General features: G+C 40.0%; 1 protein-coding gene across 1 annotated transcript; it reads right to left on the bottom strand.

The window, feature by feature from the left end:
* Window positions 1-196: 196 nt before the first annotated feature.
* On the bottom strand, window positions 197-19359 carry ADM2 (adrenomedullin 2). Its single transcript, XM_072147597.1, has 3 exons — window positions 19304-19359; window positions 18527-18675; window positions 197-564 (listed from the first exon to the last, which is right to left on the bottom strand). Exons 2-3 carry the CDS (start codon window positions 18637-18639, stop codon window positions 288-290), a joined length of 390 nt encoding a protein of 129 aa, XP_072003698.1. The 5' UTR covers window positions 18640-18675; window positions 19304-19359; the 3' UTR covers window positions 197-287.
* Between the last annotated feature and the right edge of the window lie 1531 nt (window positions 19360-20890).

Here is a 20890-nt window from a genome sequence, read left to right as displayed (position 1 = left end):
CCAGTTTCAGAAGGATATATGACAGTCCTGCCTCAAGCCTATTTCACAGATATGCTTAAACTCGCTCAGAATAGTTTCCAAGCTTGTTCACAGTGGAAAAAGTCTTTGCTGGTTGTAAGCTATGAATTCTGATAATCCACTAAGTGACATATGTGTGTAATGTTATGAACACAGCATAAATGACCCAGACACGCTATGAGTCTGAAGCGGTCTATTTACTAGGTAGCAGAAGTGACATTTTTTGGCAAACTGATATTTAAGGAGAGTTGCTTTGTGCCATTCAGGAATTAACCAAAGCTATGAGGATTGCTCAACTGGATTGGAGATTCTTCTTTCCCCTTTTGTCCCATTAGCTGCCACAGTCGATGGTTCAGATTTTGCACTTGGCACGTTCCCAAAGAGCAACCAACGCGCATTAAACGGGGTTGATGCAGTCGTCGAGCGCGTCTTCGCTTCCTCCTCAGGGATCGGAGATGTATCATCAAGTCCATTCCTGGAGTGTATAATAAAGGCTGGTTTGTTGTTGTAAGCAACTTGAAATGTTCTTCCCCTTCTGGAGATTCTCTGCAAAATACATTAAACATCATTGTGAAACAGATGAAAAAAATTATGATAAATAATAAGCCTTCATACGTTAATTACTGCAGTGTGAAACATGTTATTTGCATGACTACCAATCTATACTTACCTCTCCAGTCACTTACTTTTTGTTATCTGGTTGTTATTACTCTAGGTACATATACTATTTACCTACCAGGCACCACAATCGCTTACTGATGGATATTTGGTTGGACAGGGTGTGTTATTGCACAAGGGGATTAACTATTTTTATACATGTTGTTCTTTTTTTTTTATCAAATACTTTTTATTTGAGTTTTTACATTTTTTTTAAACAGACCATAAAACACTTCAAAACATGTTGTTCAAACTTTAGGGAGGCTATGTATCACAAATTGGCATGGGGTTTAGGGGGGGAGGGATTTTCAAGGTTTAATCATAGGTCCAAACAAAACGGTAGTAATTAGCATATAAACACACAACATTGTACTGATGTGAACTAAGAGGATGTCTGTCTGTCTTTTCTTCTTTGTTAACTGTGTTATATATTGGGAAACAAATGGTATTATATACAGCATAAATGTTGCAATAAAATCGCATTGTGTATATGCACAATACAATATTGTAAATGTATACAATATATATTGTATATGAAAATTTAATGCACGTCAGCTTTTTTCCTCAAATACTAAATTAGCAAATTCACCTCATTAGGCAAATGTTGGCTGAACCCACTTATTTTGGTGGGTAATGGTGACCATCTAATGTCTAAGGGAAGATTTATTAGAAGTGTCTGAGAGCAGATCAATCAGAGCTCAGCTTTCATTTTCCCACAGCTTTACCTCAGAAACTTTTGATAAATATTCCCCATATTTTATAGTTATGATGGCAGATTTTAGGGCAAAGAAGCAGAGGACTGGGATTTCATCATCCCCAAGATTACTTGTCATTAGTTATTTAACTTGTCTGTCCTTACTGAGGACTGACTTGCCGAAGCCACGTTTATAGTTTGTCTATACAGGCGATCCCCTACTTAAGGACACCTGACTTACAGATGACCCCTAGATAAAGATGGACCCCTCTGCCCACTTTGACCTCTGTTGAAGCTCTCTGGATGCTTTACTCTAGTCCCAGACTGCAGTGATCAGCTGTAAGGTATCTGAAATCCTTGTGGGAAAGCTACAATTATAAAATATACAGTTTCGACTTACATACAAATAAAACTTAAGAACAAACCTACGGAACCTATATTGTACGAAACCCGGGGACTGCCTGTATTGTAAACGCAGAGATAGGTCATTTTAAACCATTAAAGTGGTGACCTGACCTGTTCAGTATCAGCCGGACTTCTAGGTCTCAGAAGTACCATAGAAGTCAATAGAGTGCAGGTGGTAGCTCCACCCTGCTCACCAAGGATTTCTATTTGGATTTCTTTATCAGTGGCTTACTGGTTGGCTGAAAAACATGATAAATCCCTTTGGGGGGGGGGGCATTCAGTAAATACTTTGTACTTTACTGCCATTACCAGGAATGTTCTTGGAAGTACCTAAAATTGTTTTTGATTGTGAACATGTTTGTGACTTTTAGAGCACATGGGGACATTTATTCATGCATGACTGTGGGTTCAATGTCCAGCTCTGATATTAGTCAGCAACATGTAGCTGATCATCCATGATGAGCATGAAAACATATTTGTGCTACAGAGGGTAAACAATTATTTATTTGCTAACACTAACTATGCAAGATCTGACTATGTAAAACATATAGAGGAAACTGCTCACTGCAGTTTTCTAGTAGTGTAAATAATTTCTCATAAGATAACGTGCTACATGTTACAATTTTTTGTAGTGCAAAGAGGATGTCCTTTCATTGTAAAGTATCAAATCTAAAACCTATACGGACCCACAACTCTCAGCAAAGGATGTCCTGTGTTAACTATTCTACAGCTACTTCAGTTCAGCCATAGGGTGACAGTTTGGTTGACTGGTCCATACATTTGCAGCTTTTGACTAATCACAAAATTATGAATATGGTTTAAGGTCTTTGACTTCTTCTAGGCTTAGGACACATTAATACTATAGGTTGCAATTCTACCCAGAGCATAATCCAAGTGCTTTGGGGAGGTATTCTGTAATCCACTCCATTTAGGGTTCACGGTGCCCCTTTTAACTGGATACTTTAAGTGAAGTAGTCCACACACATTATATATCCAAAAGCAGCATTGCAGTGGAAGTAGTAGACAGCTAACTTAAGGCACAGTAAGCTTTTCTAACTAGAGGGTTAAAATGCAAAGACTCCAATACTGTTGTGTCCCCTTAATCTACCAGCAGAGATGTTCTGTCCTCCTTGTATTGACCAATGACAGCAACAATTAGTGATTAGTGAGTGTGCCTCGCACAAATAGGAGAGGATCCAGAAAGGACGCAGCTATGAAGCAATATTTGTTGATTGCTTTGTTTTGTCTCTGCTAAAGGGCAATGCACCTTTATAAACCCCAAGAGGAAACAGATGGTGAGATTTTTCACTAGACCGGCATTGGCAGTATTTTTGTATTTTTATTGTGACTCATTTTGGAAAAATATATCAAGTCATACACCTCTTGAATTTAGTGCACAAAATTCCGTCCGATTAGGTGACTTGTCTGTGCTGCTCACTCCTCAGCTCTCAGTCCCCACCTTTGTGCTTCTGTATAGCTCCTCTCCTTCACATAGCTCATAGCCTGGTGAGCTGACATCAGTGGGAGAGAGAGGAGCTGTACAGGAGCATAAAGGTGGGGGCTGAGAGCTGAGGAGTGAGCAGCACAGACAAGTCACATGTTGTTTTTGAAGTGCATCCAAACCAAAGCCATACCCCATGGGGATATACAGATGATTCTTTCAGGGTTCAAAGTAAGTTAAAACAAACTTATTTTAATGCAACCTGATAAAACCTGGAGGCAAAGTATAACAGGAGGATTTACATCCGTTCTGTATACTGGATTCTCTCCTACTTTTGTCTGACCCAAACCATTTTGGCTGCATCCAAACCAAAGCCCAAACCCCTGGGACTACACAGAGGATTCTGTCAGGGTGCAAGGTAAGTTATAACACTCAATAGTATTGTAATGCAAATATATAGAGAAGGCAGAAAGGCATATTTGCAATGTAGCTGTAATTGGCTTTTACAATCTGTCTTTAGTGAAAATGAGGTCCCTGGTGACAGGTTCCCTTTAAAGATACACACAGTGCATAGTACACATGATTTCCACTCTTTGGGGGGATACACTGAATACAGTAATTATGTAATTTTTTGCTCTTCACTATTGTGTTCCAACACGTTTGGGCAGCCAGGCTTTTATATAGGACCTCTTAGAAGACAGGTGATTAATATAAACAGGCTGTAAAACTGTTTTTTCTATGCAGTGTGAGGACGCCTTGATTGCTAATGGGCCACTAGCACAAAATAAAACAAAGTATTTGGAGCACAATTTGTGTTCAGTGACTGCTGGACTGTGCTATGGAGACAAACGTGTATGATCGTGGAGCATGTGCATCATCAATACACTGCGTATGAGAGCAGAAATAGTCTACAAAGACAGGTAGTGTGTGCAGAGAAAGGCACTATTTGTGTAAAGACTGGATGTCTCGGTTTTCTAACCTTCTGAGATCAGTTACAGTCTTAAGGACATAAGAGAGAGTGCAGGTCTACACGTTCACACTCCTACAGCCAAATCCTCCACCACACAGGGCTTTCATCCAGTACATACACTCAAACCCTACACTCATGCTTGTCATTTTAGAATTCTACTCCCTATTCTACTCCCTATGCTAGAGGTACAAGCTATGCTTTACTCAATAAAATGAGGAGGTCAAAAACAACTGGGACTTCTCTAAATTTCCAGGTTTGCAATAGTATACAGGCAGTCCCCGGGTTACATACAAGATAGGGTCTGTAGGTTTGTTCTTAAGTTGAATTTGTATGTAAGTCGGAACTGTATATTTTATCATTGTAATCCCAGCCAGAACTTTTTTGGTCTCTGTGACAATTGGAATTTAAAAATGTTGGGTTGTCACCGGGATTAATAATAAACTTTCATTACAGAGACCTTTGATAACTGTAGCCTAGGACTAAAGTACAATAAATTACCAATATCCAGTGGTCCGTTTGTAACTAGGGGTCGTATGTAAATCGAGTGTTCTTAAGTAGGGGACCGTCTGTATACCCTTTTTTTATATTTATTATATGCATTCAAAACAGAACAGGAACATTTATTTTCTATGATTACTGAGTCATTTATAAAACCATAATAAAATATTTTAATGATACAAAACAAATATTATCAACCAAGTAAATATCAAGGCAAAACTGAATGTAAGGCCATGTCCGTTATTACTTACTCTTGTACTCTTTCACTAGCGAGTAAGTAATTGGACGTCCTTCGATCTTATAAGTTACAATGTAATTGCATGGACCAAGCAGCCCCCTCCATCATGATTCTGTTATTTATAACAGAAAAAAATAGATTGATGCACTTTTATAAATAATTAAACCATGGGAGAAACTTCTAAAGAGCATCGTGCACCAGCTCCTAATGTTTCCTTGCACATTGTGCCAGATATACGGCCCACTCTGCACACACCATGGCATTGGTACTTTTTCATGGCTTCTACACGCCATTATATATCCCTGCATGTTGTCTATGTAAGCGTACCTGCTACTCTATCTGACTGGATTTTCATGTAATTTTTTATAGCACATATACACATTTACATTCACATGTAACCCTAAGGGGCAACAGTTATCTCAACTATCTTGTACAGTACCCCATACCAATTTATAACATGTCTAAAACCACAATATGCAAGATCCTCAAGGGAATAACAGTAACATTTGTAACAGTGTCATCTGAAAAAGAACTAAAGATTTGCTGATAAGTGTCATTTTGTCCCATTCTGTCTGCTAGTCTGGACATAGGTGTATTGCTTTGCTAGCAGTCTTGATTGATTTCCAACACACCCACCTGAATCTTGGTTTACTAAGAGTTGATCCGCTGTGATGGACATAATGGGGCAGATTTACTTACCCGGTCCTTTTCGCGACCCCGGAGGTGCTTTCTCCGACGAGGATGAAGTCTGGCGCGATTCTTCAAGATTGTGCGTCCATTTTCCTGCAAGTGTCACTTCCCCGCTGAGGTCCGCTGGAGTTAACCTTCTTCTTCCCGGTGTATGTGAGTGCATTGTCTTGCGACACAATTTGAATTGTAAATCCTGCGCTTGGTCCGAATCAGTCGATTTGTGTTGCATGCAAGTCGGCACGATTGCGCCATAATCCGATCGCGTGCGCCAAAAACCCCATTAAATGTGGTGCAAATCGGAAATATTCGGGAAACCTGACGAAAATGTGCCATCTGGACCCTTAGTAAATGTGCCCCAATGTCTCCCTACTCTATTTGCTTCCCTCTAACTGGAGTAGTCACATAAGGAGATAAAAATTAACTTTTATTGAAAAACTATTTAAAAATACCCCAGTGTGAAAATACAAAATGTATAACAAGAGTATCCGATGTAGAAGGTGACACTCTTATGAGCTGGAAGTAGGTGAGCTACAAATGTCCGCGGGTATCGTAGGGTGCCGCGGACAAGTGATACAAGCTCACTTAACATAAATTGTGGGCAAGCTAGTTGGGGTTTGAGCAAGGACAGCTAATGTAAGGCTGCCGCACGGCACCTCAATAGGATCTGGTCGTGCACCCTGAAACCCTATTGCCCACTCGTCAGCTCTATGATGCTACGGATGACTCATAGTCCCATCGTCTCATGCTCTACGCGTTTCACCCAAGATAAATGGGCTCATTAGGAGCCATAGAGCGGGGAGACAAAGCAGTGACGTGTCTATTCTAACACATACAGACAGAGACAAACAAAACATAAAACGCCGGCGTCCTGATGGTGGGCGCCGGCGTGTATTAGGCCCCTTCCACACTAGCGAGTGTGATGCGATGAACTCGCATTACACTCGCAACGCAAGCTGCCGGGAACGCACGGCCCGAACGCTGCACCGCGGGAGTGAACTGACATGCTGAGTTCACTCCCGCGGTGCAGCGTTCGGGCCGTGCGTTCCCGGCAGCTTGCGTTGCGAGTGTGATGCGAGTTCATCGCATCACACTCGCTAGTGTGGAAGGGGCCTTAGTCGTAGCCGATGGTGCGGCGGGTCAGCTGACATTATATTCAGCATAACTCCACCCCCCGGCCAATGCGGGATTGAACACTGGGTGATGCTATCAAGCGCCAACCTACCGGAAGGAGTTAGGTATAAGCTGGTCCAGCTCGGCGCCGTTATGAAGATCCAATAACTACCCCGCCCCCTAGTGTATCGACGGACAGGTTGGTATAAAGATATTGGACATGACAGGATAAGTATATAACAAGGTTAATCGCAGAGACCACCCAGGTATAGATGTAGGGTGGACCATATGGGACAGGACAACCTAGTAAGCAAGAGAGGTTGTCCCGTAAAGATCATCGGAAAAAAGCATAGCTACAGTGTATATAATATAACCAGCATACACTGTAAGGTCAGTGTTTCAAATTATGTACACTGCCACATTGATGACCTTCGTTCAGAAAAACAACATGGACACATGTCCTATATGTTAACAAAGTGTCTCCAGAAATGTTGGACATCATATGTTTCAAGCCTTGGGTCTTATAAAGGGTGCAAATGAAATTGCATCATTTAGACCATCCGGCTTACTGCATCTCATCTGAAAGATCCATTGGGATTCTTTTTTCAAGATGTTGTTATTTCAGTCCCCTCTTCTGGGAGATGGTCAGATTCTCTCAATGCCCTGGAATCTAAGGGCATTGAGGTCACCATCATGGCATTGATGAATATGATTAGCCAAAAGTCTATCCTCGCCTCTCCAGATATTCCCAATGTGGTCAAGAATCCTCACTCTATATTCTTTAATGGTTTTACCCACGTAGTTCAAAGGACATGGGCAGGTGGCAAGATATACCACCCCCATTGTCCTACAGTTGATGAATTCTCGGTTATGGTATGTGATGCCCGTCCTCACACTGGAAAAGGTTTTACTGGAATGCATGAAAATACCCAGAAAACCAACTTATCACTAAACAATAGCTCTTCCATTGGCAGAATTCACTTGTCTGTTTAAAAAATACACATTTGTTCTGCTTTCCCATTACTGGAACGCATGAAAGTACCCAGAAAACCAACTTATCACTAGACAATAGCTCTTCCATTGGCAGAATTCCCTTTCTGTTTCCTTAAATCTTGTCCTTGCTTAGTTTATGCAACAGAACATTGTATTTTTACAAACCACAAGAGGAAACAGAACATTTTGTTTCCGGGCTCTGTGACTAAGGAAGGTTTATATGATTGTTGGGAAAGTTTATTTTGTATGATGAAATCAAGCAAATATAGGGAATAAGGACATGGCCATAAACATCTAATATTTTACAACTGATCTAAATATGTTATTGAAAATAACAGCATTCTGGTAAATTATTACAAATATGGAAAAGTTAAGAATTTTTCATTTTCCCTTCCCTTTATATACATTAAATCAGTACTAGGTTTCTTTCACATCTTCTTTTGTTCTATTTGTGCATATATAAGGACAATTAGGAATGCCCCAATGTAGCAGTCTGGCACTTCAGTTTAGAAAATAGTTGGCCTGGAACATGTTGACAATTTTTGGAACATCCACATAGTGTTCATTAATTATTAGATCCAAAAGGAGTCAAATGTCATGCACACAATTATGCTTATTCTTAGCTATTCATTTATATAATAAATTATCAGCAACAAAAGGGTTGCTATATCCATATGGCAAGTTGAAGACCACTTAAACTTCTGGAGTAAATATATATGTTTGTCTAATTTGTTGATACACTGAATAGAATAGCAAATGCTTCATTTCCGGGGGAGGAGTGTCCATCCAGGCACTAGGAAAGTGTCTAAATGTATATTAACTCAAGGTACTTACATCTCTGCATTAATTTGGAAGGATCTGCCAAAAATACAATAAATGATTTCCAAAGGAACTGTGTTAACCTAATACTACATTATTCTTTAACTAAAGTCAGGGACCAACAATGAGAACTCAGTATCCAGGTTCGCAATATTGTTCCTCTATGAAACATTCATGTAAAGATCTGCATAATTTCAGCAATACAGGAAACCCTACTTGTTTTTTGGGACAGCAACATGCCCTTTAATTCATAGCTCCACCTCAAATAGTGCAGCATGGAGCCTATTACTTGCTCTTCTGCCATAGCCTTAGACCGCATCGTTGTACCAAGGATGTCCTTGTGGACCCCACCCCTGAACTCCAGGCCCCAAGTATTTGCTTAGGTTACTTTCTGGGTAAATCTGCCCTTGAGTATAGTGGTTGGTGAAACGTTTATTACCCAAGAGCCCAAAACCAATTTTAGTCTACCCCTTGTTGATGTCATCACAAATGATTTTCGATGTAATAGGTACATTGATTATTAGCCCTATTTCCCTCCTTTACATAGTAATTGAAAAAAACTGCTACCTAAAGCCAGCTCTAGGGGGAAGCCTGGTGAAAAAGAATCAATGCAGCTACTCAATGGAAGCTATAACAATATTTTAAGGAGGAGCTCCCACTAGTGGGGGCTGCAGGAAACTGCAGTGGATAGAAAGCAAGAGAAGTCTCCTGAGGACCCTATGGGAGCTACATGCCCTGCCTACATGATAAGTATATCCTTGCCCTGATCCAACCCCCAGGATTTTATTTACCTGGTTTCTTTAGCAAAACAAAAGAATAAACTAAATCCTAACCCTGATGGAGATGTGAACACTGCCTAAGTTCAAATACATACAACATATTATTGCTACATAATGGCTGGTGAAAATATTTGGTTTCTGTCAAGGTTTTAAAGAGGATGTGTCACCAGATTTAGACCACCCTAACTAACAATGTCTGCTGATAAAGGGTAACAAGTCCTCCCCATATCACCTAAAATTAGCTGCCAGTGGGGCACTGTACTTTAATTACGGACATTTTTCTGATATGCAAATTCGCTTTTCTGGCTCATGTCTGCTGGCTCTGACTCTTCTCCTCTCTCAGGCTGGCAGTGAACCACGCCCCATTATGCTGACTGACAGCTTTGTGTCTCTTCAATTCACTCCATTGCCTTCTTGTAATTAGGGACTGTGTGCTAATATTAAACTATAGACATATAAAGCTCTATGTAAAGATGTGAAATATTGTGTCCATTTTTTTACACAGTGCTTTGTGTTACATTCATGACATGTGACTAGTGACATCATCGAAGGTCTCTGAGCCTTCCAACAATACTGTACACCATGTATGTGATTGCATGAAATCACAGCAGCCTCCATGGAGGATGGAAAGGAGTAGATGTCCATGGAGGCAGCTGTGACTTCATGTGGTCAGATACATGCATGGGGTACAGTTTGCTATTGTTAAGACACTAAAGGACCTGAGATGATGTCACTCTGGTCACATGACATGAACTGTGAACAGTAGGGAGGCATGGGAAGGATTAGATGGGAGGGGCCGGCTGAGCAGGACACGCCCTCCTCTGATGCCAAGTAAAATAAGATAAAATGTGATTTATGTGGATGTAAGCGAAACAATTTTTATCAAAAAGAAGGGTGTCAGTCAGTTATTAGAGCTCTATAGGAATCTGTCACTGGCTGTATATATGCAAATGTGATGACAGGTTCCCTTTAAGCCATGATTTTGCTGCAGTGGGGAACAGCTCAAAGATTTCAATGCAATTCTGCAGCCAGAATCCACAGCAATAACTGACATCATGTGGAATCGAAGCGGATTCTTTAGGAGATCTATTAAGACTGCTACTGTAAATCACTGCGGATCAGCCAAAGAAAATGCCATAGTATGCAGCCAGTCTAAGTGTACACTTTTTTGGCTTTTATGGAAGAGATTGCACACATAATTGAACAATTTTCAGGCTAAAACGAATAGCTATTGACACAGTGACTGTGGTAATGTTTTATATTTTATGGCTTCCTTCCTTCTAAAATCAACTTTTAAACTTGGGCTAATGATAATAAGCTCTTGGGGATGTTACCAGGGCCTCTAGATGTAGCAGCTTCACAGGCTGGTACACTGTGTAGGAGCATTTCCCCCTCCCACTGTGTGAGATTGCATCAGGCAGAGGGGGGGGGGGGGTGTAACACAGTATAAGGCTGCATTCACACTGCTGCATGGGGGACATATATGGGGCTGATATACGTCCCCCATAGACTGCAATGGGCGCACAGCGCCCTACGGGAGCGGTACGGTGCAGCACATGTGTGGCACCGTACCGCTCCGTACCCCGGGTGTCCAATCTTTTCCCGTATTACGGCGTCTTGCGCCATATGTTCCTATGGAGGGGCCGGGGGTGAGCAGCGCTCAACTCCTCCTCCTCTCCCTACGCGCTGCCGTGTGCCCGCCATGCTACAGTACAGTATTCTGTGAAACTGCAGCATGGGTGGGTTCTGGTAACAACTCCTAAAGCCCTTCTGGCTTGTAAATTTTTTTTTTGAGTTGATTTTAGAAGAAAAGAGGCCACAAATAAGATTACCACAGTGACGGTGCCTGGATCTATGAGTAAGTGCCCCTGTTTTTTCTTGCTTGATTTTGATGGTAGATTTCCTTTATGTACATTTGTGTGGCCACCTTTCATCCCTTGCAATGCATCTTCCAATTTAAACACACACCAAGAGTAAGTAGTTATTAAGGAACTGACACATCACAAATGTATAAATCCTACAGTCAAAAAACTGCAATGAAAACAAAAGGTCAGTGTGACCATGACCATTGTCACTGCAATCCTGTGATATTTAAGATATGGTTACACCATGTTACAAAGTCACACTGAAATATTTTATTACTGATCTAAATAATGAGGCTCAGGGGAAATAAAAGAAGGGGAAAGGTGAAAGGAGCAGTGAGAAAAGAGAGAGAAGAGATGTGGAGGAGGGGAAAGGGAAAGATGACTGCCTGCAGTTTCACACGTACTCCTAGTGCTTGGATAGTGATTCATGTCCATGTGTACAGAAGAGTGCATAAGTACATATTCCATCCATCAATGTAAAGCGTCTTTTGCACAAAAGATGCTTACATGTTTCTGTATGAGAATAGGTATATGTAAATATAGATATTTACATTTAATGTTTCTCCTGACAAAAAACATATCCTCTATCCACAAAATAAGAGATAAGAGGCTAACTGGCAGGGGCCTGGCTTCTCAGACCCTCTTACTGCCCATAAAAACCCCCAATGATCACAGGATTATGACCTTAGGTCTCACATAAAGGGACAAATACGAGGTGCTGCTCTTGCTCTTGTCAAGGTCTTTTTAGGTGGAGACAGGCCATATATGGCAGGATAGTACCATATTATTGAAAATGTGGGACTATTCTGGCAAATTCAGGCTTTTGGCATCTATCAAGGTATCAAACATGATTATTGAATAAAGATGTTGTAATTCCAATTAATGTTGTAATTGCTCTTCAACCATATTGACAGTACGTGTGGACATAGCTGCGTTATCCCTCCGTCGCATTACAGAATTGTGGCATACTGTATATAGTAGTATAAGTAGGAATTGAAATTTACTGCTTACTTTTCACATATATGGTAATTAAAGTCAAAGGTGAGTGATAGATATGACAGATTGAAAAGACAGTAAATAGATAGATTGCTTTATTATCTTGTAAAGATAATAAATTACAGCAGGGCTCATACCATACACTTGGATTAAAATCCTAAACAAGGCAAACCATACATTTAAGCGGGTTTCCAGACTCCTGTCAATTTTATTTTATACCTATAATCCATCTACATGAAATATCATCACTTCCACTCCTTCTGGTGAATGGTGTGCGGTATGGGTCTCAGATCCCAACTGGTCACATACTGTATGAAAAATTAAAGGGAGACCCGGAAACCCCTGAACATTGCTTTTGACTCAACAGCCGACCAACCCCCATGTGAATGGGAGAAGGCAGTCTCCAGCCTTCTCTTATCATACAGATAACAAAAGGAATGGCAGCCGAATCAGAAGCAGGTCAAAAGACCCAACATGCACAATAGATGATTGGCACAAACTAATGTTTGGCAAAATTCAATCTCCAAACACAACATACTTTGTTTGCTCCACTGTTTTGCATTATCGGAGCTTTAGTCTTTATATCAGCCAATGTGAAGTAATATTATGTAGGAAAACCTAACTCACCAGGGGCGTATCACAGAGGTGCCACATAAGGGAGTATGATCATTTACATTTAATATATTATTACAGACAGTCCCCTACTTAAGCACACCCGACTTACAGACAACCCATAGTTACAGACAGACCCCTCTGACCTCTGGTGAAGCACTCTGAATGCTTTAATATAGTCCCAGATTTTGTCTGGATCTACAATTATAAACTATACAAATTCAACTTAAAGGAAACCTACCACTTGAAGTGGCAGGTTTCCGATGGCAATACCGAGCACCAGCTCAGGGTGAGCTTGTGCCGGCGCTTATTTTTGTTAGTGTTTTAAACCGCGGTATCGCGGTTTAAAACACTTTTTAAACTTTATAGCCGGCGCAGGGAGGTACGCGCTCGGCACTTACCGTGCGCGCAGCTCTCCTTCACTTCCTATGTAGCCGCGCGCACGGTAAGCGCCGAGCGCGTACCTCCCTGCGCCGGCTATAAAGTTTAAAAAGTGTTTTTTAAAACACTAACAAAAGTAAACGCCCGCACCAGCTCACCCTGAGCTGGTGCTCGGTATTGGCATCGGAAACCTGCCACTTCAAGTGGTAGGTTTCCTTTAAGAACAAACCTCCGGACCCTATTTTGTATTTACTACAGGGGACTGCCTGTATTTAAAATAAATTAAATAATTTTAGCAATGCAGTAGAAGCTGTGGTTCTCCCGCAATGAGGGCATGTTACAAAGCCATATCTTGAAGATTTTGGGCCCAAAAGCAAAATAAACCCAGCTCACTTAATTTACTAAGTGAATTATTTAGCATTCTGTAGCAAATTGTGTTCCACGTGCTGCGTGAAAATTCCTGCGATGAAAACTGAGTTCCGCTGTGGTTTTTGAATTCCCAGCATGTTCATGATTGCTGCAGATTCAGGCCATAAAATTAAACATTGCAATAGCAGGTTCAAACTCTCCCCCACTGCCACAGCAAATTATGGTTTAAGACCGTGGGAAAAAATACTGCCGATTTTGGATCCATTAGTTCTGGCCTTTGGTTAGTTTCTTCAGCAACATTTCACTGCAAAAACAGCCAATCTGTTCCCAGACTTAGGTATAAAAATTCACAGATAGAGCAACAAAAAATTATGACAGATATCACATTTATTATCTCCAATGAGAAAGTGGCACTGCTCAAGTTTTGTTAATACCCTGCCAAAGTGTTGGTAAGTAAATGAAAGATTTTGACTGCTGTCCTAGTACAGTGATCAACATCGCGTGGTCTAGTCTAGTAATATGCAGAAAGACATCAAGGAAACCTCATTCACAGAAATTCCATAAAATAATAAACTCTTATAGTTCCGGATTTGGGAAATAATTTACCTAATGAGGAGATTGCTTTGCAAATTCCTGTATCTTCGAACAAGTTCATTTCTCACATTGACAACAAGAATGTCTGGACTTTAGTAAGCTAGACCTTCCGCATCATTTATTGCTGGGACAACCCCAAGGTGCAATAAGATATGAAAATTAGTGTTTGCACTTCATTATCTGTTTAAGTAAACATGGTCAGAAGGATGTTGCAAAATGTAGTAACTAAAAAAAGGGACACATGTCATTTTCCATCTGTATAATTAACATGAAAGGGGCAGCAACAGGAAACACTTAATATTTTTGCTAAACCTGTAGAAATGATACAAAGTTCCATTAGTGATCTGCAACCTTCGATCAATAGAGAGAGCCATGAATACCACATACCACAATGCTACCTAACATTGCTCCCCAATAGTTAGGTAGTCACAGTACATGGTCCCCAGTAGATAGGTAGTAACAGCACTGGCTCCCCAATAGATAGGTAGCCACAGCACATTCCCCCAGGCCCCAGGAGATAGGTAGCTCCACCACATGCCCCCAGTAGGTAGGTAGTCAGAGAAAAAAAAAGGGAATACTCACCTATCTGCTTTCCCTTCAGCGGCTTCTCATCATGACATCATGGATGCTGCTCTACTCTATGACACAGGCACTGTCATCTAAGCAAAGGTGCGGTGATGGCACCTTGGTCACACAAAGGACACAGATGGTTTCCTGTACGCAAAATATTTACTCTGTTGACCTAACAGGTAAATACAACTTTTTTTTTCATTCAAAGTTGTATATCTTTGCCAGGTACTTTGTGGGCCACGGATTAAATCAAGGTTATGGTGGCACTTATCAATCTCTGTTGTGCCGAGTCTGAGTGCATCCACAGTAGGTCTCAACACCGAATGAGACCAGGGAAAATAGAGCAATCTTTTTAAATGGGTGTGGGCACAATCAAAAACGGTTTCAGATGTACAGAAGTAAAAAAGTAAAACGTTTTTTTAATTTGTAATAGTTTCTAAAATATGACAGACATTGAGTAAAATTAAAATGAACAATGTAAACACATCCGCGTACAAATCATGTAAAGATCTTAATATAGATGTAGGAACTTAGTTCGACCTTAATTGTATGTGTATCTTGTTAACAGGATTCCTTTAGAGCTTTGTAAACAATTTTGTAAACAATTTTGTAAACAATTTTGTAAACAATTTCTATTCCTTCTGATAGCGGTTGATTCTCTAGATATAGTAATATTAGTAGTCCCGTACACAGTGGGGAGTCCTATGTCCCAATAGAAAGATTCATAAAGATGAAAAAATTCGTAGAGCTGAAAAATTCATGGGGATGAGAAAGTTCATAAAAAGAAAATTGCATGCATTAAAAAAAATAAAAAATGAATAGTTGAAAACAAATTTGTTTAAGAGTAAATTGGTATCCAGGAGGTTTTTATGTTGCACAAAGTGTAGGGCCCTACACTTGTGTAGACTCTTACAGCTAATTGCCAAAAATATATATGATGTTTAAAGTCTAATCACTCACAGTTGGTTGATCATATGCGACTTTCTCTCTGTTCGAGCTGGAAACGTTCACTATTGTGGAGGTTTTGGTAATCGTTTTTAATATGTGATGGCGTCCTCCACGTGCAGCGGCATCTGTGTATGTCCTCCGGGAGCGCTTCCACGGGAAGCAAGTTCGTACGTTTCACACTCCTCACTCTCCTCCTTTCACGGTGTGGATTCTGTGTCTGTTAGATGCCGCAGAGGATGTCGCACTTGAGAATATGCAACGTTCCAGACAATAGGCTCGAGCCCACCCACGACTCGTGAACTCGTGAAACTTTGTGGGCCACATCTGGTATTCCAAGTTGTCTCCTGCTCTATAGCTCACAGAATCAAACTCCTCTGAAGTGCGCTTTTACAGCCTCAAAAAGTGACTCATCTCAGGATAAATGTGATTTATTTTCATTTATTGTATAAGAAAACAGGTGAGTTTTAAAATAGAAAAGAAAATAATAGAAATAATAGAAAGCTGATTACAGAGTCCCTTAAGGCCCCCAATACACATTAGATAGCTATTGGGTAATCTTTGTTAAACCATTGTTTATCTCTCCCAACTCCCTTATTCACATGCCCAGTGCTTATCTATATCCTTTTCTTTTGAAGACTATAGTGAGAACTTGGAAATCCTGTTCCAAGTCCATACAACTGAAAAAGAAAATATTCAGAAAGACAACCTGTCGGATCAGTAAAATGGGATCAATTTCAGTTTTGTAATCTATCCTCTTTCGAAAGCATTTTCCATGAGGAGTTGGACTTAAATTATTGATGTTTTGCCATAATGATTACATTTATATATATGATTAATTTATAAAGATTATGACTAATCATATTTAACATTCTCATTACTATGACTGACCTATACATTTTTGGCCTATTGACGAAAGTATAAGTCATACGTGGACTGTGCTTTGCCTATTATAAATCATAATTGTAGGAATACATGTTTGTAAACTCCCGTATGTAAACATTTGTTATAGTGTAATTATCATAGATATCTGTAAGTCTATAATTATGGTGAGAATATCACAGTTATTATGATGTAACATACAAAATTGTATGTTTGCAACTTGATATTTTCCAAATACAAACTCATTTCAGTTATTTCAAGTTGCATGAACTCTTATCTTCCAGTTATTCATTTCAAATGTGTTCCAATAGCCTTATACATTTAGGTCTCATATCATTCAATTTGAAACCTACTAGCAGTTTCAGCCTTTACTCATGTGGATGTGTAATACATTCCACACGAAGTATTCTATTTCAAGAATACTGCTGTCTGCACTTTATCTCATGTACTTGCAGCTCTGTACTTCTCCCTCTAAAGTCCAATGGTGAACAGAGATTTTCCCTTCAGCTACTGTATTGTACCCCTGATGCAGGTGTGAACTGAGCCTTACAGTGGTAAGTGAAACAGTGTTCTTAATCAATTCATAGAATAAAATCAGTTTGTTGTTTATGTTTGGGATGTACTAAAAGTTCCTTATTATATGTGATGCTGATAGTAACTTTATGTCACATTTCATAATATGTACTGTTTATATCAGTAGGAAGTGTGTACGTCTCCAAAGCTAAACTGCATGAGCTTCTCTCAGCCTATAAAATACTTTCACATCACTTATAATCCCATTCAACAAGTTTGTGAATGGAATTTACACCCGCCCTCTTTAACATTATGTTATCAAGTTACTGAATGAGTAGAAACATTGACACGGAAAGCATATTCTGTCAGCTTCTCGTGTATTTTGAGGTTAGAGATTTCACTGTTTTACAGTGAAGATTTAACATTGCATCAATGTTGCATCAGACTCGGAATATGGCCAGCATTCAAAAAACAGTGCAGGAGGGGTGGTTATGTGGCGTGGATAATGGACGTGTCATGTGTCATCTGCCAAATGTATCCGGTAAAGGGAGTTCAAAACACAGAATATCATTATCTTCACAAAACGGAGAAATTATCAATTCTACCAAATCCTCATATATATATATATATATATACACTTATGAATACTGCAATAAGTGTGGCATATATTGATTTCTGTTTATACTAGATAAAGTGTTAGAATAGACTACTTCTATTGATTTATACTCTGTACATACATGTTGCTAACCCTGTCCAACTCACAATGGTTCCCGCATAATAGGATATAAAAAGGTGTAAAAATATACAATAGATGCATTATACAACAATGTACAGATCTATACATTAAAGAATATATACCATCAAAATCCATCATGATAAACCAGGGGCTTTTACTGAAAAATCCAGGCACTGTGGTCATTTTCTTATATTTGTTATCCATGGCTTCCTTCCATCTCAAATAAACATTTAACATTATGCTAATTTGTCTGACGCGCCCCCAGTGCTGTAACTTCACAAGCTGTTACAATGGGCATAGCAGGTCCCTCTGCCCCTGCACTTCCTGCTGCTGCTAGATTACACAGGCAGAGGGAGGAGGGAGAGAGCAGGGACTCTGATAATGCTCCCATAGTCTTTCAGGTTCATTAGAATAATTTTAAAAGTTGATTTTAGATATATATTCTATATAAAACAAATATTGATGGTGAATTTTTGATGGTGAATTTCTGATTGGTCGACTACAATCCACTGCAGTGAGAAATATCATTTTCTGTAGCAAGGGTCCATCTGCTTACATTTTCTGCTAAACTGTTCCTTTTGCGAAAGTATGTGAATAAGTAACTATTATCTGTAGGTAACCATTTGCTTGAATACAGCCAAAAGACAGGTCTACTGGTAGTGGTAAGAATTTTGGGTGTGTAAAATAAGAAAAGTGGGTGTGTTGTATTACATCACATGCCTTTGTGGGGAATATTATGTCATAGATTTACCTGGGAGCTGGTAAGAGAGCACGCTGGGGGGAGGGCAGAGCCAAAGATCCTTGCAGCTGCTGCACACACAGGAGGCTGATACAACTCAGGGAGACAGCCATCCAGGACCTCATGGCAAGGGCCAATATACTCTGCCAGATACAAGTGCCCTATGTAAAAGAAAGGAAAATTAACAGATGTTTATACACACCAGGCAAATATTCCACTATAAAATGTAAAACAAATAAAAATGTAAGAATAATACAGAAAACCAAATAGTAAATTTACACAAACTGCTAAACCACAAAAACTATAATCTCATTCAAAAGTGCAAGGATTCTCTCCCACTACTAAAATAAGATGTAAAGTCTTTCTTCTGAAATTGCATCATCTCATGCTTTTTTTCCATTGTATGAAGAATTCAAGGAATATTTCTGATTATATAAATAAATGAAATACATTCATATACAATAACAGATAATCTGTGAAAGAGCCATTTAACACCTTATCAAATTTTCAATTAAAGGAGACCAGTGTATTCATATAACTAAAGTATGACCTTGACTCCATGCTCTAATGTCTAACCATAAATTTGTTTGTAAATTTTAGATTAAAGGTCTATTAATACAGGTTATTACAAACTTCATGTACAGCAATAGAATGTTTTTAGAAGTCCCTTGCCATAAGGATTCTACTGAACAGCAGATGCTTCAAGAACTCTGCCATGATTTAAAACTCCTATCTTACAAACATAAATGTACTAGAACAAGACCTTAAAATTATACTGAACTTTCCAACCTGTTTCAGTGAAGCGTGCCCTTCTGCCGGCTCTCCTGTAATGTGTCTAATAGTTGAGAGTGGACAGGTATAAGCTCCTGAATATTGAGGGCGGGTCTATATGTACTGGAATGGGAGGGTTGTGCAGCTTAACCATTTGTAGAGAGGCTTTACTAGTTATATACTGAAGATGACTTAAATACCTTATATAATAAGTGTGAATGTGTGACTTAGTATAAAAAAATGAACAGTCTAAGAATTCATTCCATTTTCTATTTTCTATGTTTCAATCTGTATACATCATATGCATAGATGTTGAGCAAAAGGTGAATCTGAATCTCTATGCGTTATAAGAAGCAGTGGGATTACAAGACAACAGTGGGTCACGGTGCAAATTATGGATCCGGGCCCCATATACCAAAACCTACCCTGTCACCTCCTTTATGCACATTACACTTCATAACACTAATATATTCCAGCGCTGGCGCCAGCACTCGGCATACCCTGGTAAGTGCCAGAGCCCTGATCTCCTGGGGGGAGGGGGCACATAACTGAATCTCAGTCCCTAGCAGCCTTGCAATGTCTTGTGAGTAGTGTGGGGGACTGTATATAATATATCCATGGGAGCAGGGGCGATACCAGCACTGGGCGTACCTGGGCAAGTGCTGGGGCTCAGAGCTGCTGGGGGGCCCACATAAAGCTGTACATAACGAATCCATGGGGATGAGTGGGGCTGTATCTAATTAATCCATAGAGTGTGAGGGGGGCCCATATAAAATAACCATGAGGGGGGCTGTTTGGGATGATAAACTAGGGAATATTTTAGGACAGGAGACTCTTGGTTTCTGAATTTTGAATGCTGCCATGTGAGTTCACTTCAAAGGGGGCTACGGAGGCTCTGTCGCCCAGGGGCCTACTGAAACCTGGAGCCGGCCCTGCATGGGAGGTGAGGGGGCTGTATTTAAAATAACCATAATGGAGCTGTTTGGGATGATAAAATAGCAAATATTTTAGGGAACATGGGACTGTTTTAGTTTCAGAATTTTTAATGCTGCCACTTGAATTCACTGCTAAGTGGTCCACTTAGGCTCTCTTGCCCAGGGGCCTACTGAAACCTGGAGCCGACCCTGCTCCAGTCTCTAAAGAAATGTCCAGAAACTTCCTCTCATTCATGAAATATGCAGCAGAAGAGCCCACCCCCCACCCCCAGGCCTCATCCTTATGCCCCTAAAAAGAAAATAGAACCTAGGAATTAGGAAGAAGTATAATTCTGTTAAGCCCTCAAAATTTCCGACAAGTCTTTCTTTCAACTGCATTTTGTTACATGCACCAGTCTTTTATATGTCATTAAGGCGGTATCGAGAAAACTCAGGGGCCGAGCCTTCTCCATTCAGGGCGGTTCCTGCTGTATTATAAAACAAACACCTGCCGGTAACTGCAGCAGTCAAGCAACCGACTACGCCACTTTAAGAGTAGTCATCTTTGATTCTATTGCTGCCATCTTGGCTGTCATCAGGTGGCACCAGTTACTGTCACAATTCTCTCAGAGGTACCCAGGCCTGTCACAGCTGTATTTCCTGATATTATAATGCCTTATTTATTTTATGA

This window comes from Engystomops pustulosus, chromosome 4, assembly GCF_040894005.1.
Source record: "Engystomops pustulosus chromosome 4, aEngPut4.maternal, whole genome shotgun sequence".
Classification (NCBI taxonomy): Eukaryota; Metazoa; Chordata; class Amphibia; order Anura; family Leptodactylidae; genus Engystomops; species Engystomops pustulosus.
Note: the sequence above shows the minus strand (reverse complement) of the source record. Positions and strands in the feature narration are given on the sequence as shown.

Coding starts and splice junctions, on each gene's coding strand:
- ADM2 (XM_072147597.1), bottom strand. CDS start 18,639: ATGAGGTCCTGGATGGCTGTCTCCCTGAGTTGTATCAGCCTCCTGTGT. Junction 565..18,526: donor GCTCTCTTACCAGCTCCCAG/GTAAATCTATGA, acceptor TGTATTTTGCAG/AGAATCTCCAGAAGGGGAAG.